This window comes from Amphibalanus amphitrite, unplaced genomic scaffold, assembly GCF_019059575.1.
Source record: "Amphibalanus amphitrite isolate SeventyFive unplaced genomic scaffold, NRLGWU_Aamphi_draft 000435F_arrow, whole genome shotgun sequence".
NCBI classification, from domain to species: Eukaryota; Metazoa; Arthropoda; class Thecostraca; order Balanomorpha; family Balanidae; genus Amphibalanus; species Amphibalanus amphitrite.
The window spans coordinates 75393-98966 of record NW_024881929.1 but is presented as its reverse complement, the minus strand read 5'-3'; the positions used below and the strand labels follow the sequence as shown (position 1 = coordinate 98966).

The 23574-nt window shown below is 52.0% G+C and overlaps 1 protein-coding gene across 1 annotated transcript in view; it reads right to left on the bottom strand.

Annotated features, from left to right (window-relative positions):
• LOC122391378 (WAS/WASL-interacting protein family member 1-like) overlaps window positions 1-23574 on the bottom strand; it is a 47764-nt gene that overhangs the window by 15970 nt on the left and 8220 nt on the right. Inside the window, exons 2-5 of the mRNA XM_043385190.1 lie at window positions 17555-17922; window positions 16644-16873; window positions 16190-16559; window positions 2184-2363 (exon numbers count right to left, since the gene is read on the bottom strand). Coding sequence (XP_043241125.1) covers window positions 2184-2363; window positions 16190-16559; window positions 16644-16873; window positions 17555-17922 — 1148 coding nt within the window. The remainder of the gene's footprint in view (window positions 1-2183; window positions 2364-16189; window positions 16560-16643; window positions 16874-17554; window positions 17923-23574) is intronic.

Here is a 23574-nt window from a genome sequence, read left to right as displayed (position 1 = left end):
AAGCACAAAAAATAGAACGAAGCGGATTTCTCCAGTATTTTCCGAATTGAACATTTTCCCATAGGCTTAACATTACGACGTAATGAGTAATGACCTCTAACTGACTTCAGGTCAGTGACATAAAAAACGAACTATATGTTATACAACTCGGTGAACTTAGCACAACCTGCAAGTTTGAAGGAAATCATTACAAAACTGAGTTGGACAGGTGCATAAAGAAAATTGAAATTTGATCATGACCTTGTACCGGTTTTTTCTGACCTGGTGACCTGACCCAAGGTCACCCAGACCTGAAATTTTCATGTCATATTTGAAAAGGCTGCCCTATGGGCTGTGCCAAATTTGGCGGCGCTGCGCATTGCTGTTTTTACGCTATCTTTGAAAAACCTTATGGAGGGTTCATCACCCCCTGCCAGGGCGAGGGTTAGGTAATTACGGAGCGAGCGAAGCGAGCGTAGTCTTTCCTTAGATTAACAGAAATTTCTGAGTATGAGCGGCCGGCCGGCCGGCCGTGCGGACGCTTTTGCGAGGCTTATATCTCAGCAACCACTTGACCGATTTACATGCGGTAAATTTTGTAGGGTAGCTTCATTCCTTCTACCAAGTATTGGACTATTTCCAATGCATGTGGGTGACCCCTTATGCACGTGCCACGTGCAAAACGAAGAGGTGTCAGTTTTGTAATTGTTGCAATATCTCGGTAACTACTTGGCCGATTGCGCTGAAAGTTGGCATGTAGGTAGGCACCCACTAGGCACTGCATATCCATGTGCCAGAGTTGGGGTGCTGCTGCACGTGCGCACGTGCAGGGGTCGTTTCCAGATCTCGAGAACGGCTCGACCGATTGCGCTCAAATTTGGTACACAGTTAGGGACCGGTTAGTAGGATGCTGTGCACAAGTCAGTTGGGACCCATTTTGCACGTGCGCACGTGCAGGGTGCCGCTTCCAGATCTCGAGAACGGCTGGGCCGATTGTGCCCAAATTTGGCACATCGCCAGAGACCGGTTAGTAGGGTGCCGTGCAACTGCACAAGTCAGTTGGAGGTAGCCCCTCGCAATTTCGCACGTGCAAGGCCCACCCTCTCGCTCGCTCCGTTAGTCGCCCCAAAAGGCGTTATACTGGTATTACAAGCCGTGTGGTTCAAGGGGTGTGGTTAAACACGTTGAACCACACGGGTGCTGACGTCACTATCATATAGTTGTGAGCTTTTTGGCAGGTATGGGAAACACCTCCCAACCCTAAGGCCGGGAATTCGTCACCTCGCTTTTTAGCAAAAACACCTCGGGCCTAACGGCCCTTGGAGTTTTCGCTTAAAACGTCGATGACATTTATTGAATCATCCCGGCCCCGGGCAGGAATGTGTTAACGCAAGATACTGTGCGACGCAAGTGCGTAATCACAAAATTGTAACTGAAGCGTTTCCCGCGTCGGCTGATCTCCGCATCAACCGGAACACATCTTACTCTAGCTGGGTCCTGAGGCCAGTTTTACCAACAGAAAAATAGGTAGCCGCCTGCCCGGAATTTTTTGCCTAAAGACCGCTTCACATACGGAGCGTAAACGCGCTGGGCACGCAAGCGGATAGGGCTTTACCATTTACGATCCGTATGTGAAGCGGTTTTTAGGCAAAAAAATCCGGCCCGCGGCTATTTTTCTGTTGGTAAAACTGGTCTCTGATTTACATTTTATGGTTGGAGTAACTAGAGATTATCAATATCCTCAAAAATGTATAGGTTTACTGCCGTATAGTGAAACAAATAATAAAATCGGTTTTTTTTTTTTGTTACGTTAAAACTTCTTGATTTATTAGCGGGTAAGCACAAAGTAGTCCCTTATACGGCAAATTTGACCGCGTTTGACCTCATTTGACCTTGAAGATATTGACCTATGGTCCTATAGTGTCATGAAATTAACACGCAATCCTCCACATTTGGTCGTTTTAGCTACCATGGAAGCTGAGATCTTAGGGGGGCGACATTCGCCCCCCCCCATTGGAGGACTGGGCGTGGTTCTCGGAACCCTTCCACTGCGCGTGTTAATGCCTGCTTTATATTGCTCTAATTAAAAAAGTGTCCTTGCATAGCAATTTGCCCGCCCCTGTGCCTACACAGAAACGTGTCGCCCCTAGTCGCTGGTCCAGTCCGCGCCCGGTGAAGGGCGGGGCGCTGCCGTGGCCGCTTACCGTGCTCTCCCGCGGCTGGCGGCGCAGGCTGGACTGGCCGTTGATGATGACGCCGGCGTTGGTGAACTCCACCGGACAGGCGGGCGGCTCCGGGGGCGGCAGCGGCGCGGGCAGCACGTCATCGTCGCTGGTCTGGCCGTGCTCGAAGCCCGCCAGAAGCACGTACGCCGTGTCGTTAGGCTGGGGACGGCAGGGCAATTGGGCAATGAAAAGTTGGTTTAAATTACACATGTTTTATATTTGTTATAGAGACACATTGTATGTCGATGCAGTTACATTTGGACATCGAGTGCTACAATTGCATAAAAGCCAATTTGGCAAATGCCAACAGTGTCATGCTGTTCAACTTCATAAGTGCCAATCTGAATGCCAATGCAGTACCTATAAGCGACGCATGCTCTCACTGTATGTGTATACAGTTTGTCATAATCCGTTTTAGTAACCAAATTTTGCCTTCAATGATGCTAACACTGTGCGACTGGGGGCAATAGCGGGCTATTGTGGATAACTTTAGCATAGATGGCCAATGGTCATTCAGTCCACAACAGTGCCTACAACATTACTGTGCGCTGTGACGATTGGGTCACTGCTGCTGGTGCTACAGCATGCATATTTATGGTTCTGTAGTAAAAATGGTGGATTACTTGCCTGGCATGGCATCGAGCATACAATGGCAAATGTCACCGCACCACTACAGCCTGGAATTGTTGGGCGGATCCTGTCTGATCTCTGCGCTCAACAAACGAAGCACTGCAATGTCCAGACATGACTACTCAGCCATACAAGAGCATAAGATTGTAGCAGGTCGAGCTAATCTTACAAGCAGCAGGCGTAAAAAGAAAGGCTTGAGAATGCCACTTTCATACATGGGGCGTCTTCGGATGGTAGGTGAACCGCCACTAAAATGTTATTCCCAAAGCTTGCCATCCCAAATAAATAGCTCGGGGCATCTGGCATATTGTCTGTGCGACCACCCGATATCCGTCGCCAGTCTCCCAGTTTTATCAGTCATGACTGGTCCTCCGTCCAATGCTGTAATGTGTTACTCCCGTATAGCCAATTGCTGTAATGTGTTTGTCTTGTCCCCACTCCCACCAATGCTGTAATGTGTTAGTCCACAGGCCTCCACATACCTCCAGTTGTATGTAGAGGTCTATGGTTAGTCCCGTCCCAACCACCAATGGCTGTAATGTCTTTGCCCGGCCCGACCCATGCTATACTGTGCGTTTGTTCAGCCCGGCGCGGTCGTGTCGCCGTCAGGGTTGTGCCGTCCCCCGTCACGGCGGCACGGTCAGGCCGCTGATAACAGCGCACTGCAATTGCCGCCCGGGTTTCACCGGGACCATCTGCCGTGCCGCGTGACTGGCGGGGGGGGGTGACGGCGGGTCACATCGGCTTGACCCGGCCACTCGATGTCCGATTTCGCCGAACGCGGTGCTGTCAGAAAGGTGCTATGAGATTATGAGATATTCAATTGGGCACCACACTGCAGGTTTCAGCCGTAAGCCGTATTTACTTCCCATATCCATTGGCCAGAGGATGTCCTTGGGAACGAGCGTCTGGCAGGCGGAGAATAGTGGACGATTTCCAAATCGTACGGAGCGTTTGTTTCCCAAGTTGATGGCTGATTTAGACCACGATTCGGTGGTATACAACTGCGTAAGAACAATGCCCAATGCCCATATGCAGCACGATGTATTTCGCAATCAGTCGATTTAGATGTCAGCCCATGGTGACGGCATCCCTTTCTCTCTGAAAGGCTTCAGCCAGCTGTGAGCTGTCCTGGGAAGCCGTTCATTGTCGGCTGCCCGGGCCGAGACGGGTCAGTGGCTCTCCTGGCCAACTGTCTGCAGTCACTGATGTCTCAGTCGAAACAGTGACCACCAGACGAGTGGGGAGCCGTGAGTGACCGGTCAGGGTGACGAGAATATTTTCAACGCGGGCACACTTTTCACCGCGTGCTCTTTGTATTAAAAACTACAGACATGAGGCTCGCTCCAATGCTGGTTGCCATTAGATTGGTAGGTATGTACCATTGGGTACATGTAGTTCATAGTGTATGGGATAATATAAAGAACAAAAGAGACCAAGTACTGCGGTGACTTTTGAGGACCTTTGATACATCATATCAAACGACTTGAAACGATGTACCCATCTGCGGATAGCCATCCCAAAAACGTGTCATGTTTAGAAGTCTGGCTTGAAGCTATAAATCGTCTCCTGAAAGCCATCGGTCGTTTGTCAGTGTCACTACTGATAAGTGTCGATCGGGAGTCATTTCGACTTGTCAGATGATGAGTCAAGTGGCGGTCATTTGCAGCTCACTCTGGTTTAGCAAAATAATTTCTTCTGCGAGTTGCTAAGAGCACTAACCACTTGCCGGTCACGTGCCGTCACCGACGACTGATCACAGAAAGTCGGTAGGGTGAGTCGTCCGGCCGATGCTGCGGGTCTCTCGCGTCTCTGGTGCTCGGAGCCGCACTGCCGATCGTCACCTGTCACCGTTTTATTGCCGTCACGATAAGTGTCGGAAAGTGACATGGCGAACTGGCCCGTGACGATCTGGTCCGTGATGATCTGACTCGTCACGGTGGCAGTCACGGTGGACGGCGCGGGAAAGTCGATGGCAGAGACGGCGCACGCTGACGCAAGTCAGCACGTACAGTCTGTCTTGAAAGTACCGCAGCATGGCAGGGTGGCGCTGGTGGGTCGGCGCAGCGGAGGGCGGTCAGGTTTGAGGGCCACTGGATCGCCTGACCCTGGGGGGGGGGAGGAGGGAGGAGAGGGATGGGCGCGAGTGAGCGGGCTCTCGGTGCTGCCAGGGCGGCAGACAAGGCGCTGCTTTATGAATACTTATACAGAGACACCAGCTAAGCGTAGTAATTCTTTTCCTGGCATGAAAGTTTTGATAAATGAAAATTGATGCTTCCCTTTCGAGCCTCGCCAGACATTTACGTGTTACACATGTAATCCGGCCAGAGGGTAGCGGGTGCGGCCTCCGTCGTTTGGCTCAGATTAAGCAAAAAATTGTGTGCGTGGTTACGAGACACAGTGACTGGTAATTACTTTTAACCAGGGATGCGGAGCCGTGGAAATTTCAGACGGCTCCGGCTCCGGCTCCGGCTCCTGAGAAAAAAATCGGCTCCGGCTCCGGCTCCGGCTCCGGGTGAAATGTTATGGCGGCTCCGGCTCCGGCTCCGGCTCCGAGTAAAATGGTCCGGCTCCGGCGGCTCCGGCTCCGGCTCCGGCGGCTCCGGCTCCGACTCAGTACATCCCCTACGCAATCAATTAAATACGGGTGGAAGAAAAATTGGATTGGTTATACGCGTTACTCTTTGCCATGACCGGCTCACCGCGTCCCCGCGCAAACGCACCTCGGAGAGAACTGGCAGAACAAAGGGCTAGGAAGCGATGGCATTGGAAACGCAGTCGCCGCGAATCGGAGTTCAGTGAACCATCGTAAGCTGACACCCGTCTCGGCTGCATTGGGGGGTGAGGGGTGGGGGGTGTGTGGGATGAGACGGTGCTGGGAGTCGCAGTCCACTGCACTGGTTTGAAAACAATGGCCGTCACCTGATGACTGGTCCTCATGTTCTGGGGATGCAGTAGACGTGGGGGGGGGGGGAGAGCAAACAGGAAGTTGTTTGCGTACTGTGGGATACTGGGGATATTCGGATTTTTTCATTCACTTGATGGCCCATGACGTAAGTACCATATGTTTTGCCTTGTACTGTCAAACCGAACTAGGTCAATTATTTTTTTTCCTCTTCAAAAAATAAAAAGGAGCCGGAGTCTCCCCTTTTTTGGCGGCTCCGGCTCCGGCTCCGGCTCCGGGCTATATTGTTTCACGGCTCCGGCTCCGGCTCCGGCTCCGGGCAAAATATGCCGGCTCCGGCGGCTCCGGCTCCGACTCCGGCTCCGGCTCCGCATCCCTGCTTTTAACATTCCCAGTATTGGCCGCTTTATAGCGTCTACTGATGGAAATGGTCCGTAGGAACCCGCCTTACAGCCGTTCGGCTCCTGATCGGCCATTTAAAATGATCAGGTCGGCCCTGATCATTTCACCTGCTGGGACCTGATATTTCCAATCACAAAATGCCTGGAAACGCGTGGATAATATGCGCTGACATGCATGGAATCGGCATCTTGGCCTGACATAGTATCGAGAAAGAGGTTACAGGTCAAAGGCCATTGGGTTCAGGGTCATAATTTTAGGGAAGATATAACATTGATCAATTCGAAGATATTGAAAGTTTTGTCGTGGTCGGTCGGTCGGTCGCTTTTTACGCGAGTTATTCGTGAAAAAGCCGTGAGGTACGCATCGGTTTGAACTCCTCCTGTAAGTGTGAAGGTTAAGATCTCGGGTCGATCGCTGATCTCTCGAGCATTATTCAGTGCCGGCGAGCATTATAACTTTTCCTGAGGCTAGGACACTATAACGTAACCTAAGTGACCCGACCTTGAAAGATCTGGGTCTGATTCATTCCGCCATCACAACTGTTAAGAAAAGATTTAAAATCACTTATCAGGTATGGGTGGAGGGATGTCGCAGCCCCGCCCCCCTCCAACGCAGCAGTGTGCAGAGAGCCTGCTTTGTTAAGTAATAAATCTAGCCAGCTACTTTGAAGCCGAAAATATAAAGAAAAGGGGTTCTGAGTCGCGACGGCGCTGTTCCGACTGCAACTCTAAATCTGACGTCGGCCTGCTGATCGGCTCCGACTCCGACTCTGACTCCGGACCAGTGCACTGCCATAAGATAAACGTATCACTTGCCGGTACGGGGATGGACGCAACTCTCCCGACTCTCGGACTGCTTTGGTAGCTAGACTCTGCAACATTCGTTGGAGTCTGCTAAAATTTTCAGCATCTTATGGAGGGGCAGGGAGAGAGAGAGAGAGAGAGAGAGAGAGAGAGAGAGAGAGAGAGAGAGAGAGAGAGAGAGAGAGAGGAGAGAGAGAGAGAGAGAGAGAGAGAGGAGAGAGAGAGAGAGGAGAGAGAGAGAGAGAGAGAGAGAGAGAGAGAGAGAGAGAGAGAGAGAGAGAGAGAGAGAGAGAGAGAGAGAGAGAGAGAGACAGAGAGACAGAGAGACAGAGAGACAGGGAGACAGGGAGACAGGGAGACGGAGAGAGAGGGAGGGAGACGGAGAGAGAGGGAGGGAGAGAGACAGAGAGGGAGGGAGAGAGAGAGGGAGGAAGAGAGGAGTTTTGATAGATCGTTAAACGAATAAAATTCACACTATACAGTCCCGTATGATCTCAACTCTCATCCTGAGCTGAACAGTGAACAGTGAGCACTCAGGAACTGAAATTGATTAACCCTCGCCGGCACAGGCCATTTTGCGTCCTTCGACGGCACAAGGGGGGATTGGTACGACCCCCCCCGTGTTTGGCCCCTGATTGAGCTGGAGCTTCGCAGAAAAAACGAGCGTGTTGCCCGTCACGAGAGGAAGCCGATGATACCCAATTTTAAGGTCCTGGGTCATCGGGTGACCTTCCAGGTCAGGTCAATGACCCGAAAACCGGGAAAATCGGGACCTGTTAGAAAGTCTTAAAGTGTGGCTGCTATGTGGTTTTCCGGGGTGCTGATCACGAATATCGTATTAGTTTTGATCAGAGATGATGTCTCTAAGCATTTAGACCAGGTCGGGTCAGGTCAGGTCAGGTCAACCGGTAGGGGTTGTGACGGGTATTCGTAATACGTGTCAACCGCCTCTGACAGCTTCGTAACATGTTACGAAGGCACCAAAACTACTTCGTAAATGTTCAAATGGTTGCTAAATTCGAATTCAGCTCCAAAAACTAGCCTAGAAACATGTAAAACTCGAAAAAGTGAACCGAGGTCACCCGAGGTCACCAAAGGTCAATGACCTGACCTGATCTTCAGGTGACCTTGACACCCACCCTAATGTATGTTATTCGAGAAAAACCTTAGGGGGGTGCATCAACCCCCCCTGTGCCGGCGAGGGTTAATATGCCGCTACCTGTTAATACCCATTATCTCAGTGACCTCCCGCATAAATCCGCATAATTCGTGTTTGGTATACAATTATCAAAGTGATCGTATCCTCTACCTGGAAGTAGGCGCTACGAACAATTGCTTGGCCATTCGATCGTAAAAAAGAAAATATTTGCCTGCAAGTTTTATGGATAGGAAACAAAGGAGTATAATGGGCTAGTTATTTTGTGATGTTTTTATGTAGCAGCCATTGGTGGTCTATAGTTTGAATGGTTCGTAACTTTTTTGGCATGATAGTGATTATACTTGTAACCAAGACTACTTTACTACTCCTTGTAATGAGATGGAAGAAAAGAAGACGAAAAACACCCAAGTGTAGGATTTGCTTTGGCTTCCTTTAGTTATGAGCAAAAGCCGCAAAAGGTTTCCATTCCATCTTACTTCCATTGGCTTTCGCTTTTCGTGTTTCAACCTCAACAAGGGTGGTGAGAATGGGATTTCTTTTTTATCTCGCATTAATAAATCCGAAACAAATTACCTTATCCTAAGTTACTGGATCAATCGATCAGCTTTTAACCCATAGTTCTGAGATTTTCACATTTATTCTGTTCCGTTCCATGATCGTAACTTATTGTTCAATATGTGTCATGTTCTGATAACAATGCAAGCAGTCGCGCTCATCCTTTAGATTGGCTACGTCTGTCTTTTCGTCGAGAATAAAACAGTTCCAAGGGTGAACCGGCAACCGGGGGATCGGCCGGGCCGGTCAAGTTCTCCACTCGTGCTCGCAGACGGCCCGTGCCCCCGGGCGACAGGCGCCGCAGCGGGGTGGAAAGAGTAAGGGAGAGCGGCACCCCACGCGACCTGCCCGGTCACTCTCTCCTGGCTCACTGCCGTCACGTGCTCTGGGGCTCTCAAACCACCGAGCTCCCGACCTTTAGTTCGCCGGGCCGCCGCAGCCCATGCTGCGGTACTTTCAAGACAGACTGTACGGCGTGGCTGACCACACATAGTGGTGCGATAGGTCGCGCGTCTGGGGTCAATCACAGAGAGTACCTTCTTCGTTGGCTGAGCTGAGCCCTGATGAGTGGTGATCCCACTCAAGGGACCAGAGCAGCAGCTGATTGCCATCATTCAATGGCTACCATTCATGATGAACGAACAACGGACGGATAGCGCTGGGGGCAAGCCCACAGGACAGCATTGGGCTATTGTGATGCAATAGCATAAGGCTTAGACTAAAACCCAGTGCAAAATAATATGCATCACTGAATGTATATCTGCATTGTGTTAGTTTAGCGCCAATCTACCATACTAAATAGGTACGGGCTGTCGCTGGATATAAGAGTTACCATATACGAGTATATGGTTCAGCGAGTACCTAACTATATACGATGGCTGCCGCCGACCCTAATAAACGGATGGGTAAGGCCGCTGCCAGCTACAATTCGTTAGAGCATCTGTGAGGAATATAAAAGTACGTGGTCATGTCCCAGTTCCCACTCCTGCCCCCTCCCCCCAATGAGCTTCCATGATAAAACCCAGCATGATCAATGTCCAAATTTGGTGGAAGGTCACTTCTAAAAGCCCGCTGAAGCCCTGAGTGTTGCAGTCTGATAAGGCGGCTTCTTATGGCTATCGGACAGCCGGCTAAGAACCACTTGTAGTTGAAGCGAGCGCCGGCAACTGAGGAAGCGCCAGTCAAGTTTATCTTGAAGGGTATTGAGCTTCATATATGCTTAATTTAGTTAGAACAACTAAAACAGCCTACGAGTTGGCATACAAAGCAAATTGATTGGATTCATTGAGAACTGAATGATAATGACGGTTGACTACTATCGCTGTGTACCTAGACCCGTAGGTACATACCTAACGCTAACGCTCGGAGGAAGAAAACGCATTCACAAGGCACAATCGGCATATACGACAATCATGTGCCATGTGTACCGTATATATGCGGATATGTGCGGTCCGTACAGTAGGTCTATTAAAAAAGTCCCCAGCACCAGTGGGCGCTGCCTCCGCTTAGCCGAACCCCCGTCTGCCTGTCCCATATCGCGCCGGGCTCAGGTCAGATAGGGTCAGCGGGACCGCTCGGTCCGGCCCGCGGGCGGTGGACGGGCGGCCGGTAACGCTTTCCGACAGCCAGCTGTAGAATCCAACACACGGGACGGCCGCCGCTCAGCACAGCGAAACCGGTGTTGAAGAATGGCAGTAGATGTTCATGGCCACAATGATTATGAGAAAGTCATTGTTAGCCCGTGCCCCACAGGAATGCCTATGCACGCCCTGTTGGAGGGACAATGGGGATTGAGCATCATTCTTATAACTCAGCTTTGGGCATTTAAGTGGCATTCGAAGTAGCGTCAAAAGTAGCAAAAAGAAGAAGAAATATACTTCAGCCAATTTTAGATCGGGTCTGAGCCAGAGGTCATGTCACCAGAGGTCATCGGTGGTAAAATTTTGCTTGGACAGGGTGCGGTGCGCGCACCGGTGCATTGGGTTTCCAGTTTCCATGGAAACATCAACAGACTCGGGAGCTCGCAACGCTAGCGTGGAGCCGAATTCATATCAACCGCCGCAACAATGCAGCAGCGCAGCGCAGCGCAGCGCTGCAACGCGGGGCCGTGAAACACCGCCCAGGGCTATCCATGTGTCAGGGCAATCCAACCCACGTGATGGGCTCGGCCCCAGCGGAGCATGAGGTCCAGGACTCCCGCCCAGGCCCCCTGTCTCCCCCTAATTCCTGTCATCCTTCCCACTCTGAAATCGACCGAGCCTAACCTAACACAGCAATCAGCTCGTTTACCACTATGTCTGAATAATATTGTCAGATTTAATAAAGACGAACGGCTTAGCACGTAAATAACAGCAACTGCCACCATCGGTAATATGAGAAAACCAATTGCTTTTCCACAAACACTTTAAAGTTTTTAGCTTAAAACTTGCTTGAAATTAATTTTACCAGCCTCGTGTTTCTCTTATTAAAAAACGCTTCGAATGAATCAAAAGTTGATCTTTAAAGGTCATTTGAAAAATTTGGCCTATGTTCAAAGACATGACCTGACCAGAAATGGTCATGATGCATAGCAGGATATAAGATTCGTATCGTGGAACTTTACGAACACTTTAGATGATTTCATAACTTAAGCATGTCTATCAAAAATAATTATGACATGGCTCATATATAAGCTGGGTGTGTGATCATGCTTACTAGTATGTTTAACGCAACTGATAATGTTCTGTTGGCCACAATTTCTATATTAAATTTTTTTCTCCCGGATTTCATATTTCTATTAATGACACCTTGACGATGTCGAGAAAAAAAAAACACTTAGGAGATTTAACAGCCTGAGATACATTCAGTATAAGGAAGGGTCAAGGGTGCTAGATCCCTTCCGTCCTCGCTATCCTCAGGAAAAAACAATCCGCATCGCCCCTAGTCTTCATGCTTCCCTCTCTGGACTGGAGGTCACCCCACCAGCCAACCTGTAGTTGATGTCGGATCCATTCCAGGACACATACTCCTCTTCGGGTGACCGTTTGGGAGACGGCTGGACCGTCCCGACACTCGACAGGGCAATCGTCCCACGGGAACAGTCTCGCTTCCGCAGATCACTGTCGCTGGCTCGCACAACCCAATTACTACACCAGAGCATAGTTATGTCATAGCTCTGCAAGGGCCTTTTCAGACTGAAAAAGATGGCTCTCAACAAAAAAAAAAAACAATTTTCTCATTCAGTATTGTATCTCATCAAGCACCACATGTTTTCAGAGTGTTTATTATGCGTTCCGTCCAAAAAAGCGCAGTTCAATTTTCTCCCATTGACTTGAGCGATCTCAAAATTGACCCGGCCTTTCTGTCAACAATGTCAAACTTGCAAAGTAAACGTTTCAAATACATATAGCGTTGCCCATTGAAATCGCTGAAAGTTGTAAAGCGATCGGTTAGTCGGTGTATTTAGATATGATGAGCACAGGAACTTTCCTTGAGGTAAGGTCACTTGACGTGACCTGGTGTTATGACCTTGAATTGAAAGACTTGGGCGAGAAAAATGGGTTATTTGAAATCTGAAAATGCTAGATTTTAACAACCAGTAAAACGCCTTTTGGGCGAAGAACGAGCGAGCGAGATAGTGAGCCCTGCATGTGCGGAAGGGCGAGAGGGTACTTCCAACGGGCTTGCGCAAAGCACCCTTCTAACTGGTCGCTAGCGGTGTGCCAAATTTGAACGCAATCGGCCCAGCCGTTCCTGAGATCTGGAAGCGGCATTCTGCACGTGCGCACGTGCAAACGGGGTCCAAAATGACTTTTGCACGGCACCCTACTAACTGGTCCCCAACCGTGTACCAAATTTGAGCGCAATCGGCCCAGCCGTTCTCGAGATCTGGAAACGCCCCCTGCACGTGCGCACGTGCAGTAGCACCATAACCGCAACACATGGGAATGCATTGCCTGGTGGGTGCCTACCTCTATGCCAAGTTTCAGCGAAATCGCCCCAGTAATTACCGAGTTGCTGAAATGGGAACAAATTTGGCACCTCTTATTGTTGTATTTTGCACGTGCACTGGGGGTGACCCACATGCATCGAGAGTATCCTATTTTGGGTGGAAGGGATGCTGCTACCCTATAAAAATTACCGCAAGTCAATCGCCCAAGCGGCTGCTGAGATATGAGCCTCTCAAAATCACTACTTTTGCAAAACAGCTTGAACACCCTTGACTTTTCACGTGGCACGTGCCACGACGGTCACTGAGATGTATCAACAGTACTCAATTACGGGGTAGAAGGGATGGGGCTACCCAACAAAAAAGACCGCAGGCCAATCGGTCCAGCGGTTGCTGAGATATAAGCCTCTCAAAAGCGTTACAGGCCGGGCCGGGCCGGGCCGGGCCGGGCCGCTCATACTGAGATTTTTCCGTTATATTGAAAAGACTCACTTCGCTCGCTGCGCTCGCTCGCTCGTAATAATTGCAAACACTATCCCGGCCAAATAGTGAGTGAGAAGGGAGCGATCCCCCAACCCCATGTTTAGCTCATGGACTATAATTGAGCTAGCTGCTAGAGCCTCGCGGAAAAAAAAAACGAGCGCTTGCTTCGTTACGTGACGCAGCGACTGGTACCCCATTTTAAAATATCATTGACCTCTTAGGGCAGGTCAAGGGCCCCAAAGCATTCAATCGGTTTTTGGTAAATAGCTTCGCAAAAATGGTCGCATTATCGTCATTTCGATACAATCGTGTTTTCTGTTCTCAGACGCGTCGATTTATATGCTTTTTTGTTTAGGTGAAGCAATTTAGAATGTTTACCTGAGGTCAATGTCATTTTAGGGCAACACAGGTCACGAAGCTGTTGAAAGGAGGACATGTTGCATAACATTTGATTCGGCAAGCTTGCAAAGTCCAAAGATGGCTGTCCCGACTGGCTAGCTCATTTTGATCGGGAGTTATTGACGAAGCACTCCTATCACCCTAGTGACGTCATAACTGACGTCACGCAAGGTGAACAATGCAAAAGTGAAGCATTAGACCTTGCCAAGAATGTATGAAGTCACGATTTGAAGTGCTTGAGGTGTAATTTTAGATCATTTCCGACGCCAAATTAACAGTTTCCATATTTCTTCATTATTCTTGACACTAAGTGCATTGCGGATTTGCATCATTCTATAACCGACAACCGTGCAGAGGTTTACTTAACCCTCGCCGGACCTATTGGTTTTCTACATACACGCCGGCCGAGGGGGGGGGGGCGGGTACGACCCCTCGCCGTTTCGCCCCAGGTGGAGCTAGCGCGTCGCGGAAAAAAACGAGCGTGTGCGCCGTTACGAGACGCAGAGATTGGTACCCGATTTTAAGGTCCTAGGTCAACCGGTGACCTCTGAGGTCAGGTCAAGTGCCCCAAGGTACGGTTCAGTTTTTGGTGAATAACTTCGCAAAAAACGGCCGCAGAGCCGCGATTTTGGCAGCATCGTGTTCGCCTTGCTCAGGCGCGTCGAATGATTAACTTTTTGTCCGGGTCAGGTCAACTTGGGGTGTTGACCTCAGGTCAAGGTCAGGTCAACACCCCCAGGTCACGAAGTTGGTCGAAAGAGGGCATGTTGCATATCACTCGATTCGGCAGGTTTTCCTGAGTCCATTGGTGGCTTTCCCGACTCGCTAGCTCAATTTGATCGGGAGTTATTGACGAAAAACTAATATGACCTTGATGACGTCATAAATGACGTCACGCAAGGTCAACATTGCAAAAGTGACGCATCTAACCTTGCAAGGAGTGCATCAAATCACGATTATGTGTGCTTGAGGTAGTTGGAGATCGTTCCCGGCGCCAGAACAGCAGTTTTCATTTTTCCCCATTGACTTATACCTAACGGTGAGATCACGAAAATGACCTGACCTCATATGACCTTTAGGAAAAATCCTAGATATACAAGTTGTGAGACTCATAATGGATACTAGATCCTGCAAGTTTCATTTCCCTGTGACATCTCCTCTGGCAGTGAGGGCGTTGCGAAGTTGCGACATCTGAAGACCGTGCAGAGGTTCACTTATGACGCCATAGGTCAGTGACCTGACCTGACCCAAAATGCGGTTGGTGTCAAAAGATCTGGCTTGAATCAAAGGTTAGGTATGCCAAGTTTCAGCTTTCTATCGCCAGCGTGTTCGGAGCTATCGCGAAAAAAACCCATTGGGGGCGGCACCCGCCCCCCCCCCCCTCGGCCGGCGAGGGTTAAGACGCCATGGTTAAAGGGACTATCCCACCTTTAACATGGGGTTTGAGTTGAGATAGCCAAGTTTGCGGCGAGGTTCAGAAACCACTATCTATCTAGGTTGCAACCCCCGCGGCCTCTTGGTGTTGAAGAAATTCGTTCCCTTCATTTGAAAATGGGCCTTGCGCAAGGCCCTATCTTCAACATGGAGCGACCGTTATTGTGACGTCACCTCGTTTAGTCATTCTGATTTAAATGGATTTGTTCGTTGAAAAATCGCTTAAAACTTGGTCTGAACTTTGTTGTGGTGCCTACAGAGTAAAAAGAATCAGCTTTATGACAGTAATGTGGCCTGGGGAAGGAGGTAATTTTGGGCTGTGACGTCACATATTTGAAAGTTTGTGTTTGGAATATGGGAGGCCTAAGATGTTTAATGAAAAATAAATACCAGAACCGTGTTCCTGGTCATCCAATCTATAAAGTCGGGCACAATTTAACTGGTTTTAACAACATTTTAGAAGGTGGGATAGTTCCTTTTAAGTGGCCTGACCTGAAAACGTGGTTGATGTCAAATGATCCGGCGTGAATCAAATGCAAGGCATATGAAATGTCAGCCTTCTATCATCAGTGTGCTTTGAGTTACCGCAAAAAATACATGGTGGCGGCATTCACCCCTTCTTCTCGGCCGGCGAAGGTTAAACCTCGCTTCGAATTATTGCAGATAATGATGCAACCGAAAACAAAGCATTTATCTGTGTCTAGAACGGCCGCTGACTTGTTGGACAAGATCCCCAATCTTGATTTGCTAGATGGGAATAAAATGCTGGGTATGTGATACATATATACCCCTCGATTTGCTCTCGCGCTTTGTCTATTTTAATCATTACTGTCGCTTTTTTATCCGAGATGATGTCGCCGCTAAACGGGTTGTTTTGTTTGCTTGCTTGCGTTGCATGGTCATTACGGCTTATTGAAGGGTTATGATAAAATAGGAATGGGGCGAGGGAGGATATGCACTACGTCTGCAGGTGTTTAATTTAGATCACAAAGGCATCATTTCCGGCATAGTGCAGAGTCATTATCTTCCCCCTCCTCTGCACTGCGGCATCTCTGCGCCCCTCACACGGCGTCCTCACTCCACGGCCGGCCGCCGCCAACTGACCCACTCGCCGGGCGCCGCGACCTGACCCGTGTCGCTGCCGCGACCTGCGCAATAGAGTCGGGGCTGGAATCCGGGGGTTCGGCCGGCCGGCCGCCTCTGGAGCGGGGGACTTTTTTTGTAGACCTACTGTACGTCAAATTTACGTCCAACTCCTTGGGACGGAGCGTCGGTTTGTGGGCTCACCTTGGGTTTGGCCGGCCGATGGATGTCCATGCCGTCATCCTCGATGTAGTCTGGCACCTCGCTGCGGTCGGTGAAGTTGTACAGGATGCTGTTGTTGACGCGCTGGTGCCAGGCGAGTGTGGTGTTGACCGGCGCCGGCGGCCGGCCGGCTCCGTTACCGGTCGCCTCGCCGGAGGTCTCCGCGGCGGCGGATATGAGCCGGGCGTTTACCGCCTGGGCCGAGCTGAACCGGGCCGGGTCACCCCCGGTCAGCGGAGGGCTGCTGCGCTTCACGGCGGCCGCCAGGGAGGCCCTAGTCACCGGCCCGTCGGGCAGCACCGGCCCGGTCGCCACGGGCCGGCCGCCGCTCAACACCATCCCCACCATGTTCCTGGCGCGGAGCGGCGCCGGCGCCGGCCGGCCGTTAGGCACGGGCTGCGCCGGCGGCAGCCGCAGCTCGCCGCTGCTCTCTGACACAGTCATCGGGCGGTCCGCCGGCACCGGCACGTCATCCGCGGCGGGCGGGAACAGGGCGTCTGCGCCGGCCGGCCGGCCGCCGCCGGACGCGCTGCCTTTCTCCGGCTCCAGCGGCCCGCCCCCGCCCCCGCCCCCGCCCGAGGGCGGCTCGAACAGTCGCTTCACGTTGCTCACCGTGTCGGCGGTCGGCAGGCTGGACTTCCTGGCCGGCAGGCTGTCCTGCAGTGGCTGAGGGACCACCAGTGGCCCGCCTGCGTCCGCCTTCATTGCGCCGCTCCGAGATCCTGGACACTCTCCTCCAGACTGGCTCTCGATTAGCTGCGAACTATTGACTGTCTTTAGCGACCCGTTGGCTGCCGTGGTTGACTTTTCACCTCTGAAAGCTACTCTGTTTCCTACAGTTTTCGGTGCTGGTACCACCTGCGCTGCTGACTCACGCGGTTCCTTCCGCGGGAGCTTCGTGCCATTCGACCTTGAAACACTGACTGAACTCACCTCTAATTTCTTCCCGTGTGCCTTACTCTCCTTCACATCTTGGCAAGCTCGTCCTGTCTTCGAGTTCTTTTCAAAGTTGCGTGGCTTTACTATAGGCGCCTCTTTCTGGCACAAGGTCACTTTCTTTACTTCACCACTAGGTGCGTCCTCGGTCCTTTTGGGGGCACCGGCTGACCTCACCTTTGAAAGCCTCTCACCTGCCGTCACTGAAGCTCGTCTCTCTCCAACGGCTGGTGCTCTCAGCGTCTTCGTGCCCGCTGCGTCCGCCCTCACTGGTCCTGTCCTCCCGGGCGTCGACCTTGGCTCTGAGCTGCCTCTGTCGACCGGCACACGTCGCCGCCCGTCTCTATCTGTCCGAGCGGGCTCACCGGACTGTCCCGGCCCACCGGTCCGCGGCGGCGGCGGCGGCGATACCAGGTCCCCGACGGACTTTGCTTTCCTTATCGACTCGGCCCAGGCGGGCGGGGCGGAGAGCGCGCCGCCGCCCGTCAGCAGGTAGCTGTCCTGGAGAGCGCCCCGTTCGAACGCCCCCTCTCGGCGCAGCAGGTCCTGGAGGCTGGCGGCGCGCCGCATTGCCTCGTCGCACGGAGTGGCGGCGACACGCCCGGCCATCGACTGGTAGCGACTGCACAGTCGCGAGACGATACCCGGCCCGTACTGCAGCTCGCCGGCCGTCGACTCCGGCTCGTCGCAGGCGCTGCGCGGCGACGGCAGGCCGACGATCTCGCCGAACGCGTCGATGTAGCGGCTGGCGGGCTGCCGGTGCGGCGAGCCGCCGGACCCTCCAGCGGTGGCCGCCGGGGTCCGCGGCGGGGGCGGGGGCGGCGGCGGGGGCGGCGGCCGGCTGGTGGGGGCCACCCTACCGTCCCGTCGGCGCCGCAGGGGCAACAGCTCCTGGCGCCATGGGGGCAGCTGCGTCGTGGGAGGTGGCTCAGTGTCGGTGGCCATTTGCCAGATCTGTCAAGTCCTTCCGTTCACCGAAGGCAGCATGCAAGAAATGAGCCTGCTGCCTTCGTTCTGCAGATGTGCACGATTGAGCCACTGGTATGATAATTACAACTGGAACGTGACCCAAGATGCCTCTGAAGTCTCTCAGTCTCACTTCCCGAAATCGTAGCACAGCACTCAGTCTCAATCATATGCAGAAGTTATCGTCCACCGCTTCCATAAAACGAACACGAGTAACGACGCAGTGCTTGATCCTTTGAATATCAACAGCCTTGCCATTTACCTTCACGCTGTATCCTGTCTTCTCAGCATGGTTCCTTTTTCACGATGAGCTGGCTGGAGGGTCCTGTGCCGTCCAATCGTCACTCGTCACTCCACTGCTGTCTCTGTCGATTAGCGCGAGACTCAGGCCTCCGTCGGTCCCGGCGCCGTCTCAGCCCGCTCCTGGTCCGTCCGCCGGGTCTGCCGGCCGGCTCCCAGCAGCGCCGGGAAGCCCCACGGAGCCGTCTGGGCCGCGTCTAACCACCACAATCGATCGTCGACGTGTGACCGAGCTGGCCGAGCCCGCTGCTCCTCCGGCGGTGTGTCAGCTGGCCGGTGGCTGCGTCCGCCGCGCCGCCGCCGGCAGCTGGCCGCCGCGCCGCACGCGCCGACCGGAACCCGGCCGCGCCGCTCGGGCGCTCCGGGCCGATCGGACGCGTCGGCCGAGCGAGCGGGCCACCGCCGCCGCCCAGCCGGCGTGCAGGCAACCCAATGGGCACAGAGATGTGTGAGGCATTGTTAATCCAATTAACAGCCATGGCTTGGGCACGGTTCCGAGAATGACGAACTGCCCGCCGCGGATGACGTGCCGACTGCCGGTGCCGGTCACAGGTAAGTTATGGTTGTCCTTTGTCACAAATGTATGTTTGCATACCTGTTAATCTGTGACAGCCAGACCTGGCCAACGGCGTGTCAGTCGGGTGGCAGGTTCACAGAGCTGTGGCCGTGTGGGACGATCCTGCCATCAGCAACGGTCCGTTGCAGCAGGCTATCCTGTGCACATCGAGCTTTGACATGTACTAACCCTCGGGGGCGGTCCAGATGCGTCCCGTGAGCTGTGACCGTACCAGCCCTCTAGATGAGTCCCTCTCTGTGGCTGCAGAGCTGCACAGCTGCTCGCCGCGCGCTGCGGCAGTGTGGGAGCGGACCGCCACTGTTTTGTTCGCATTCAGTGTGCCGTATCGGGAAGCGCCCGTCAGGCTGCGATACGCCACAGCCGCCGCACGGCCGACTTCTCAAATGTTCAAATGGTCGGTTTTCGAAATCAACTAAAAGAACTGCTAAATGGTAAATGAAGTCAAACTCGAAGAAGTCACCAGGGGTCACTAAAGGTCAATAATCTTTACATGACCTTCACGCGACCTGTATACCCACCATAAAGCATGGGACAAACGTCTTTTCCTATTATGGCAACTTAACCCTCGCCCTGGCAGGGGGGGGGGGGTCGATGCGACCCCCCCCCTAAGGTTTTTCGAATATAGCGTAAAAACGGCGGCGCTGCCAAATTTGGCACAGCCTATGGAACAACCTTTTTACATATGACCTGAAAATTTCAGGTCCGGTGACCTTGGGTCAGGTCACCAGGTCGGAAAAACCGGTACAAGGTCATGGTCAAATTTCAATTTTCTTTTTGCACCTGTCCAACTCACAGTTTTGGACTGATTTCCTTCAAACTTTCAGGATGTGCTAAGTTCACCGAGTTGTATAACATATAGTTCGGGTTTTTTGAGGTCACTGACCTGAGGTCAGTTAGAGGTCACTAGGTACGTCGTAATGTTAAGCCTATGGGAAAATACTAAATTCGGAAAATACTGGAGATATCCGCTTCGTTCTATCACTTTTGTGCTTTGAAACCACAGTACTTAACAGCAGGTCACTTGGTGCTTCTTTGTTTGGTGTACTTATCCATGGGTCAGGTCAAATGAGGTCAACTGAGGTCAAATGGCGTTTTTGCCAATAACTTAGCACATAATGACGCTAGAGCTTAAAAAATGGTATCATTGTGTTCCTGGTGATCAGCCGAATCGAATAATATGCGATATGATGCAATTTGGTTAACTTTAACTTAATTTATTAATTTAAGTTTACCTACTTAAAATTTAAGAAAAACTTTAAGTACACTTAAGCAAGCTAAAAAGTATGTCATTCGACGCGCCTTGACGTGCTGAGTTCACCGGTGCTTTTCGTTTTGCTCTATCTTAATTAGATCAAAAGTTATAAGCGAAAAACTTTTGACGTATTTTTAGCGAAATTTTTACATTTATACCCCCCAAAAACCCCCTAAATATTGACCTAGAGCAACCAAATTTGCACTGGGGCGAGAACTCCAGGGGGCCCACCTACCTACCAAATTTGGTGTTTCTAGGTGCCATAGGAGCCAATCGCGAGGGGGGGGGTCGCATCGACCCCCCCCCCCCCCGCCAGGCCGTGTTATGAAAAATGCCCTGCCAGGGCGAGGGTTAAAGGGAGATAATGAGCTTTCTTTTTTCTTAAATAAAAATTACTCGACATCTATACTATTTCTACTGTAGTTTCTATAAAATATGAAAATTTCCTAGCACATTTTCGTATGTGAAAAAGGTTTTTATTTTTGCAAAAAAGAAGCAGTACTTGCAGTACTTGTAACACCCACCGAAATGCGTTGTCCTTCTCTATAAAAAAAGTCGCAGTATATGGCGCTTTTGTTTCAAACAGCGACGCTTGGGTTTTTGCATAGGCGTAGGAACAGGGGGGGCCAGGTGGGCAAGTGCCCACCCACTTTTCGAGGTGGGGGGCCAACCATATGTTTTGGCCCACCCACTTTTTACTCGAGGCCCCTCGTCTCGATTTGAGAGGACGTCGTCACCTTCCAGAATAAACAAACTCGGTAAAAATAAGTTCCACGAGTCCCCACGCACGGACTCCAAGGGGCCGTGATGGATCCAAGGAGGCCCTATGTTCATACTTGTCAGTCGAAGCGCCTGAGACTGATGGCCTGAAAGGCCCTAGTGGATCTGAGGAGGCCCCAATATCCACACTGGTCTGGGGAGACCCCTGACACTGGCGGTCTGGGAGGCCCCTCTATCCACACTAGTCAGAGGTCTGAGACTGGTGGTCTGGGAGGCCCCTCCATCCACACTAATCAGAATAGGCCCCTGACACTGGCGGTCTAGCCGAGGCCCCCTACCCTCACTAGTCAGAGGAGGCCCCTCTATCCTCAATAGTCAGAAGAGGCCCCTGAGACTGATGGTCTGGGAAGCCTATCCATCTACACTGTAGTCAGAGGAGGCCCCTGAGACTGATGACCTGAGAGGCCCTTATAATCACACCAGGCAGAAGAGGCCCATGAGGCTGATGGACTGAGAGGCCCTTCTATTCATACTGGCCACAGGAGACCCCCAAAACTTTCGGTCTGGGAGGTCCCTCAATCCGGCACTAGTCAGAAGAGTCCCCTGAGACTGATGGCCTGGGAAGCCCTTATATTCACGCACTAGGCAGAGGAGGCCCCTGAGACTGATGGTATGAGAGGCCCTCATATTCATGCACCAGTCAGAAGAGGCCCCCGACGCTGATGGCTGTGAGGCCCTTCTGTTCATATAACTGGCCACTGGAGGCCCCTGAAACCGGTGGTCTGGGAGGGCCCTCTATCCACACTAGTCAGAAGAGGCCCCTGAGACCGATGGTCTGAGAGGCTCTTATATTCATACTGGCCACAAGAGGCCCCTGAGACTGATAGTCAGAGAGGTCCACTCCTAATGAATCTGAGGGGGCCTCTATCCACATTTACACTTTTCTAGGGAGGCCCCCGAGACTGATGGTCTGAGAGGCCCTTTTATTTATACTGTCCACAGGAGCCCCCTGAGATTAATGGTCTGAGAAGTGAGAGGCTCTTCTATTTATACTAACCAGAGGAGGCCCCTAGGATTGATGGTCTAACAGGCCCTTCTATTTATACTAGCCAGAGGAGGCCCATGAGACTGATGGTCTGAGAGGCCCTTCTATTCAAACTAGGCAGGTGAGGCCCCTGAGAATGATAGTCCGAAGAGCCATGCGGCGGCAACTGGCCGTGGCCATATTTCAGCTCGGTAGGGCCCCACAGAGCTCATGAGAGCACCTCAAGGGCTCCTAAGTAGACACGCTTATCTCCATAAGGGTGCCACGCCGGCTTATGAAGGCTCCTTGTAGGCATCTAAGGGCTCTTTCCGGCCTCTAACGGCTCCACCCGCCTGTGATGGCTCCACACCAGTGTTTATGAGCGCCACACAGCGGCGCCTTTGAGGGTCATACTAGTGTCTCTTAGGGCCCTATATCGGTGGCTCTGGGGGCCCCACACCGGCGCCTCTGTGGGCCACCACACCTGTGCATCTCAAGGCTCTACATATAGGTACATCTGAAGGACGCACACCGACACCTCTGAGGGCCCCACACCAGTATCTCGGAGCTCTGAAGGCCCCACGGCCCACACCGGTGACTCTGAGGACTCACCGGCTCCTGAGAGCTCCATGTTGATGTCTAACGGCTCCACAAGGCCACTGAAGGCACCACACAAGCTCTCACTGAGCTCTAATGTCCATGTACCGGCCTCTGAGGGATTTAAGCCAGCGCATTCATAGCTCCACACCAACAATTGCAAGGGCTTCACATTGAAGTATCTGAGGGTTCCACACCGGTGTCTATAAAGGGCCACATACCGGCATCTCTGAGGGCCCCATACTGGCGTCTCCGAGGGTCCACATCTGGCGGGCACCCATCAGCGACTGAAGGTCCCACACTGTCGACTCCGAGAGCCCCATCTACGTCTGGGAGCACCATGCCGTCTCTAAGAACCACAGCGGCTCCTCCGTACGAAAGATGGGCGTCTGCATGCCAAAGAGGAGCGGTTCTGAGACAGTAGGGCACCTACATGCAATAGAGGGGCGCCTATGAAGCCCATAGGGGCGCCTCAATGCGAAAGAGGGGCGCCTCTGAGGCCTACATATATGGGCGTCCACATGCAATAGAGGTCTGCAAGCAATTGATCAATGCCATGGGGGTGCATTCATAAGAAACAGGGGCGCCGGCATGGCAAAGAGAGGCGCCTTCAAGTGTCCATAAAAGAGAGACGCCTATGATAAGCGCACATTGTATGCGACAACGGGGCGACTGTAGGACATATAGGGATGTCTCTGCTGACTATACATAGGGCGCTTATATGCCAAAGAGGGCGCCTATGAAGCTAATGGGGGCACCTGGGAAACGAGGAAGACATTTCTGTAAGGGTTTTCAGGAGTCATGCGCCGTTTGCGGCGAATAGATTTCTAAAAAAAAAAATCGGAGGGGGAATAAGTTTTAAAAATGGTGCGGACTTTCCGCACTGTTCGCTTAAGCGGTTACGCCCCTGGGTACATCTGCCCGATCTCAGAAGCTAGATTTGGAAGTCATACTTGAAAGCAGTCAGCAGGACGAGGCAAAAGTTGGAGGCCCCT